Genomic DNA, 7,990 nt, shown 5'->3' with positions numbered 1-7,990 from the left:
GCCTATTAATCTTTATTATCAAATCAAGTGTTTATTACATCCAACAGTTTATAACTTTTTACAATAAATAAAGGATTTTCATGTAAAGCAAACAAACCCCTGTATATCAGCTCTTATGTTACAAACAGGGTTGATTATAATGCGTAAAATACACACACACGTACAACTACACACCAGCTGGTTCCACACATTTACATAAAACCTGCAAATCCAGCCATAGCTTCGTTCTCCCACTCAGATTCGGAATCGGAGAAGTCCTGCACCTCAGTGGTTCGGATCGGGGAGAACTGACCGAACCTGCCCCCCACAGGTCTCATTTGTGCGTACTGGATTTGGCACCCGGCATCCTTCGGTGATGACCTGCTGAAGTTCCCCTGCATAGGAATGGGAGGGATCACTACTTTCATCTCCGGTCCGATGGTTTTGTTGGGTGGGAAATTGTCATATTCCACCAGAACCTTCGGAACCTGATCACCAGTGACGCTGACTTTATTCTGATGCTCGTTTTCCTTCAGATAAAGATGGACGTTGCAGCATGGGACGTTGACGCTCAGCTCCGGTCTCTGCAGCTGTTCAGGCTTCGGTCTGGATCCATCCTTGTCATAGATGCAGGAAACAGGTGTGTGTTCGAAGCTGCTGGGTTGAGTGTGAGCGTCAACTGTGTTCTGTTGCATTGTGGGTCTGTAAGTGTCCTCCAGGCCAAAACCACCTATCCTGTGCGCTTCAACACTGTGGTTCTTCTCATACACTGACAAAAGGAAAAAAAAAAAAAAAAAAAAAACAGGAATGAAGAACTGCTCCAAAATAATAATAGAAAAATTGAAGCACAAAATCGTACAAGTATAGATAAGAACTCCTGTGATCACCTTTCTCGGGGACCATCCTGCTTTGGATCTGGTTGAAGGGGACAGCTGTAGGGGTGTTGGGGACCTTCATGGACACGGATGAACTCACCTGGCGACGAGATTTGGCCCTTCTGTTCTGGAACCAAACCTGATGGTAAAAAAAAAAAAAAAAAAAAAAAATATTGAACCCATTTGGATAAAAGTCGCATTAATCTATGGCTTAATTTAACTCATAAAGACCCAGTGCTACTTTTGTGGCAGTTCCCAAATGATTTTTTCCCCCTCTGTTTTTGAGGGATTTATCACCAGTTATTCTAATATGCTCAGTATTTTTGCACTCTTAAGTGAAAGTGAGGTATTTTCTTATATTTTACTGATCATGTAGATGTTCATAAAAGCTCAGATTAAAGTTGAGCGTTATTATATATATTAAAAAAAAAAAATCAGAAAATGGAGGAAAAGTGATTTCTTCAGTAAAATATATCATTAACTGAACATAAACATCTCCACCCACTGTTATTTATCAAACTCCATGGGTTTTACTGGTGAATCAATGTTGTAGAAGATGACGGCGTTTCCACTTTCACTACAGAGCCTCTGGATGTCCAAATGGGTCATATGTGATGACCATGAAAAGATGACAAACTGCATTTTACACCAATTATTTACATGTATTGATAAGATTAGTGGATCAACAGGTATTTGACTTTTATATGGGTAAATAATTTTGGTCGCCAGTGTATGTTTGGGCCTTTATGGGTTAAACTGACTCGCCAGGTAAAATATGCGCAGCCTCTTATAGATTTACAGACATTTATATTTAAATAACGCAATAATGTTTAAAGTGGACATCATTTTACCTGAATTCTGGACTCCGGTAGCCCAGTCAGAGCCTCTAGTCTCTCTCGGAGATAGATGTCAGGATATTTAGTGTCCGAGTAAACCTTCTCCAGCACTTCGATTTGCTGCTGAGTGAAGTTGGTCCTCTTTCTCCTGTGGGTCAGTATTGCCACGCATTTATCCACCCTCGGCGCAGAGTCAGCAGAGTTGAAGTAGTCTGTAACATCTGAGGTGGCATAATCTGAAAATAACACACATAGACTGCTTAGTTATCATCGCATGCTCCAAAGTGGAATTGGGTTTGTGCGTAAATTACGCACAGATTCAGTCATTACGCACGGAGTTAGTGGCCAGTTCTATGGGTTACCACGCAGTCTTTCATGAAAGGTTTTTAAAGAATGATATTAAATGAGAGTTCAGTGATATGACTACCAGCCTGAGGTGAGAGTCCAGTGGTGTTCCCACTAACCTGAGGTGACCATGCCGTTCATCTGCAGCGGCCCTTCGTGGTACATCTGGAAAGGATTCAGGTCCCCGACGCGTAGATTTCCATGAACTGTAGACATGATCTTCTGCGTCTGAATTCCAACAACTGAGTGACTTTGGCTGCAGAGGTTAAATACCCCGGGATCAAAGGTGGTGCTGCTGGGATGTGTGAATGGGTCAGCCATCAGTGTCGGCTGGCACTGCAGCGGCCGTGCTGCTACTTCAGACGTCTGCAGGTCGGCCAAGGTGTGAAGCCATTGCACCTCGGGCGGTGGAGAGGCTGGATGTTCTTTTAAAGGGTTTTAATGGAATCTGCAAGCTCAATACACATGGACAGAGAAAACATTTATCTGCTTTGGAATGCATGAAGCAATAATGGACCTTACATCTTCAAAGAGCGAGAGGAACTGCCATTTCCTCAAGGACGCACAGCTTTATTCTGTCGCGTAAATAATAAGACACATATAGATGTTTTAATATTATCTATCGAATTTCACCTTACGTTTTAATGAGTTACTAGAATTGGTCCATTCCTTTAAAAGAAGCTGGAGGAGCTTATTCACTGTTTCTTTAGAGCAGGGGTCACCAACCCTGGACCTCAGGATCGCCTATCCTGCATGTTTTAGATGTTTCCCTCTTCCAGCACACCTGACGGTCGTTCAGGCTTCTGGAGAGCTTGATGGTAGGCTTAGCATTTGAATCAGGTGTGTTGGAAGAGGGATACATCTGAAACATGCAGGATAGGAGATCCTGAGGACCAGGGTTGGTGACCCCTGCTTTAGAGTACAAGCTAACGTCTATATCCTCCTGAGACCCAGGAAAATGAAAATGTTAGCTTTTTTATATATACATTAAACAGTTATCTTGATTGGAAACTGCATAATGCAACAGTTTTTTCAGATACATTTTAAAAATTATTTTGTATTTATTTTTTAATGGAATGTCCTGTGCATTGGACAGCATTCGTTAAGTAAAACTGTCAAACTTTTGTCCCCTACAGAGGGCAAAAATGCATTGCTGGGTCTGAGGAGGATATTTGCAGTCATAAACATTTATAGTTTTAACCTTTATTTAATTAGGTTGCTCCCATTGAGCTGAAGGATCTCTTTTTCAAGGGAGGCCTGGCCGAGACGGCAGTGATACAGTCCCATAATTACAGTTTTACAATAATAAAAGCATTATATGGTGATATACAGTCAAGATTGGGGATACTTGTTCATTTACTACTTGATTTAGATGTACTAAAAATTAATATTTAGGTTATTTTTGCTACATTTTACCCCCTTACAGTGTACATTTATTTACAATTACATAAACAAATTAATTATTTGTGTTGTTGCTGAAAAGCAGATGCTAAATGAAGTGGAGATTATCAATTTGAATATAGTACATACAACAGGTATGATGGAAATTAGTGGCAATTGGATATAATTGGCATGAGAGTAATTAAACAAAATTTTCCAGTCTCTGGTATGCAGAATATTTTATTGAGGCTACTATTGGTCAGTTCCTCCAGACAAAACAAAACAAAAATTCTCAAAAAAATCTTTAGAATATCATGAAATTAATAACACTGTTACCAAAACAAGGCACTGAAAATAATCCATGAACGTTAAGGATCATAGATAACCAGGTATGTTACATATGTAACATACCTGTACATATGTACATTCACAAAAGGTGTTGAGCAGCAGCTCATTACAAAAAGAGTGGAATATTGCAGCAAATTTGGCACAATAATCTACAAGCGGTTAATAAAAAACAAATCCTATTTTTATAGTGAAGATCAAAATATATTTCTTTTTTTGTCTCTCTTGATCTCAAATATCAGTCATGTAATTGTATAGCTGTGTCTGTCTCATATGAATATAAGTAATGTAACTGTATATGTTTGTAGAAGGTTTCTCTAGTCTTTTCCTAATCTCTGTGTATGTAGTAAATGATGCTTCCTGTCCCCTTTCAGTGGTAACAGGCCTTATCTCAATACACAAACCTCAGTTCAAAAGTGCTCAAGAGTGGGCAATTGTCAATGAATGGGTCGCTCTCATTTAATTCAAAGGGAGATCAAGTCAATGGTCAGGTCAAGCAGCAGACAGACGAATTATCCCAATGTGTTTGGACAAGATTTACTGCGGCAACCTTCTGTTTTCACAGACACTATCCTTAGATTAACAACTGAAGTGTCATTACGCTGCAGGTCATGTTTCAGTTTTATGTATCATATTTTATTTCTTTGGATGTGAGTGGTAATATGACATATGTGGTATGAAATGAGACTTTATCACTTTCCTAAATATATGGTTTAAGAAATATAAGTTGTGAGGCAGATGTCCTTTTTGACTTAATGAATTAAACTCCTATAGACCCTTAACATAGGGGTAAAACATTATAGAATTTCTCACCTGTTTATCTCCGTACCTTGACACATAGGAGGCTAAGAATGTGGTTGTTGATAAAGGTATTTAAAATTCACAGGTTACCTTGTCTGAGGGCCTTTAATTGGTTATTGTCAGTGTGCACAGACTAGATTGCTATCAGGCTGTTGAAGTGCCTGATGTTCAGGGTTACTTTGAACATGCGTCTACAGTTTGCAGAATACATGACCTTAACTGTAATCTCTAATGCATTCTATTAGATTACTCAAAGTCAGTAATGTATTTTAATTACTTCAAACCTGTGACCATCTTGACAATTAAGCAGTTTAGAAAATGAATGAATGAATGTATTACTTTAAAATGTCTTACATTATTATTCCATATAACAATGTAAATGAGTGTGACGTTGACATAGTACCTGAACTGGCCTGAAGCCTCTCTGAATATGTATTAATTATTTATGTGTAACCTATACATATGTCTGAACTTTTTTTAAAAAAATGTGATTGCTTTGTTTGGGGTGAAAATACAATTTTTATTGACCTTTTTCCACAGCAACAACTTAGAGTATAATAACAAAATGTAGAACATTACCTGAATAAGTGAATATCTAGTTATAATATAGAAGAATGCATAAAATAAGATATTTGTAATTAATCAATTAATACAGACTTTCATGATTAGGAAATATCATCACATTTATTAATGATTGTGTTTGTAGTAAATATTTAAAGTGCATATAAATATTATAGTTTAAATTATAAAAGGTTGATTATGCAAATCTGATTGTGTGTGAGGTGATTAAAAAAAGTATATGTGAATGGTTTATATGGATGTTTTGTGTTATTGTAAAAAATATATAGAAAAAAGTGTGGTAAAAAAGCAAAGGAAGCAGAATTAATTTAAATATTAGTTTGTAAAAAGGGGGTGGGAGTCTATAAGTTATATTTCTTTCCACTCCTTTTCGAGCACCAAAAAATTTTGTTTGACCGTGTTGTATGGCTCTTTGTTATCTGATGATTTTATGTGCTCGAAATAAAAGTAAAATAACTAAGAGTGAAAACCAGAAAAGAACAGTTTGTAGAATAGTTTTCACTTGAAATGTATTTGTTGTAGCTCAGCTAAATGCATGCAAATACCCTTTTGTGATTTGTATAAATAAGGTTTTTTTGGGATTTTATTGAGGCTTCCATTAATTTTTCACGATTTGTTTTTCATTTCAAAATGCATAAACAGTAAAATTCCCTTTCATCTACAATCCTAGTAAAGTTTCTGTATTCTGATTAGCACTTATTATAATTGCGGCTGTACATTTAGATACTTTTATTTTTTATTCCAAACATGTATCATATATTTTGTTAGTCTCAACACTTTTTTGTGATAGGCAGTGACAGTTCATACAAATTTTCAACATTGTAAATGGAGGAAATCTTTTTTTCAGTGTGGTATTTAGTCATCATTTATAGCCAGAAAAAAAAAGACAGAAGCTGATTAATGCAGATACTGTCGTCAATAGCTGCAACATCAAACAGTAAAATCACTTAAGGATTAGTAATGCCCATCTCCAGTGGCTGTTGCCTCTGTAGACATGAACATTAACACCTTTTAAGGCTGACAGCTACGTTAGCCACAGTCTGACCTGACCACTATACATTCAACCTGCAGGCAGACAGGTAAACTTCTCTCACGAGTTTGCACCGATATGTTAAAATGACAGCTGTTTTATGGGGCTTTGTTTTGACTTTAGCATTTGTGTATTTGAAGAAGAGCAGCATAGACTCCTGAAGTGTACAAAACTATGACCACAAGAACAGTGGCACACAATAATCACACTAGAAGTAAAACTATACCGACTTTGTCTTTGGTGCTTACTAGTAGGTCATGTAAGAGAAATGTTTGGGATTATCAATACACATTGTTGGTACAGTTACTTTAACTTACGAGCATTGACTGATTCTGTAACCCATGAAGACCCAGTGTTAATTTTGTGTCAGTTCCCAAATATATTTTTCTCTATATTTAACATTTCTTAGTGATTTATCACCATTTATTATAATAATATCGTCTCAATTTTATGTTTTCAGTGAAAATCAGGTATTTTCCTATATTTAATTTATTAATCATTATATTCATTGAAGCTCTGATTAAAGTTGATGGTTATTATATCAAAAACAGAGAAAACTGAAGAAAAAGTGACTCTTTCAGCAAAATATACCATTAACTGAACATAAACCCAGTGTGTTCATTCACTGTCATTGATCCAACTCCATGAGTTTTATTGGTGAATCAGTGTTGTAAAAGATGACGGTGTTTCCACATTCACTATGGAGCCTCTGATCATCCAAATGGGTCACATCTGATGACTGTGAAAAGATGACAAACTGCATTTTACATCAATTATTTACATGTATCGATAGGATTCGTGGATCAACAGGTATTAAGCAGTTACACCAGTGGATGGTTTTGGTTAAAGGTGGATGTTTGGGTCTTTATCCTCCTAAGACCAAGGACATGTCAGCAAAGTACAAGCTTTTTCTGTTTTTTATTAAATAAGTGCCTATATTGGAAACATCATAATGCAACAGTTTTTTCAGATGCAGTTTTTAAATTTTTTAAGGAATGTCTTTTGTGGTGGACAGTTTTCTTTTCTTTTTTTTGTATAAAGTTGTGAAACTCTTGTCCACAAATGTGGACAGTGGGTCTTAGGAGGTTAAGGGTTAATTTAAAAAAGATTAATTATACTCAAATTCTGTAATGACCATATGGATCATTAAAGATTATGAAACCATATCTTTGGTTATTATTCAAGCATCAGATAACCTGATAATGGCAGTGTTTACAGCCAGAAATATTGTTGTGTTTTGTTGTTTTGTTCCAAATTTTTTTTCTTTGTGTATTGATCAAAAAAAAAAAATGTGGATAAACTGTATATTGTATAAATAGTGGGAGAAATGGTAAAGAAACTGTTAAATTGAGTGGTGTGTAATAGAAATGGGGTAGGAACAAACAGGTTTACACTTCTGCCCACTCCTTTTCAAACATAAAAAAAAATATCTGTCTAACTTTAATAAATAAAATGAATTATTTATATGTCTATGAAAATGAATCTTGGCTGACTTATTTTTTGGGAAACGACATCAATATCAGAAATGTGATATCACAGATATCAGCATGGGAAAAATCGAGGCAGACTTTAATACTGAGACTGAATCAAAACACGTTTTAAAATTATAACACGGTCTGATAAATTATGCATTTTAAAAAATTATAACCTTATGTAGAGTATTACATGACAGAATACATTCATTAACATAATTTAGTGATTCATCACATTAAAAATAATATTTTCCTCACTGTATAACGCGTCGTCATTATTTACATCGGGGGGGGAGAAAATTCTGCCGGAACTTCCGCCTAATTTAACCGGAAGTAGGTACGTGGCTG

General features: G+C 36.1%; 1 protein-coding gene across 1 annotated transcript; it reads right to left on the bottom strand.

Annotated features, from left to right (window-relative positions):
• Nucleotides 1–48: 48 nt before the first annotated feature.
• Nucleotides 49–2,793, bottom strand: mixl1 (Mix paired-like homeobox). The gene is made up of 4 exons (XM_030128236.1): nt 2,155–2,793; nt 1,706–1,926; nt 867–993; nt 49–748 (listed from the first exon to the last, which is right to left on the bottom strand). Exons 1-4 carry the CDS (start codon nt 2,354–2,356, stop codon nt 192–194), a joined length of 1,107 nt encoding a protein of 368 aa, XP_029984096.1. The 5' UTR covers nt 2,357–2,793; the 3' UTR covers nt 49–191.
• Between the last annotated feature and the right edge of the window lie 5,197 nt (nt 2,794–7,990).

This window comes from Sphaeramia orbicularis, chromosome 24, assembly GCF_902148855.1.
Source record: "Sphaeramia orbicularis chromosome 24, fSphaOr1.1, whole genome shotgun sequence".
NCBI classification, from domain to species: domain Eukaryota; kingdom Metazoa; phylum Chordata; class Actinopteri; order Kurtiformes; family Apogonidae; genus Sphaeramia; species Sphaeramia orbicularis.
The sequence above is the reverse complement of the archived record's forward strand: the minus strand, read 5'-3'. Positions and strand labels throughout refer to the sequence as shown.

Coding starts and splice junctions, on each gene's coding strand:
- mixl1 (XM_030128236.1), bottom strand. CDS start 2,356: ATGGCTGACCCATTCACACATCCCAGCAGCACCACCTTTGATCCCGGG. Junction 1,927..2,154: donor GAACGGCATGGTCACCTCAG/GTTAGTGGGAAC, acceptor TGTTATTTTCAG/ATTATGCCACCTCAGATGTT. Junction 749..866: donor CAGGATGGTCCCCGAGAAAG/GTGATCACAGGA, acceptor TCCTTTTGTCAG/TGTATGAGAAGAACCACAGT.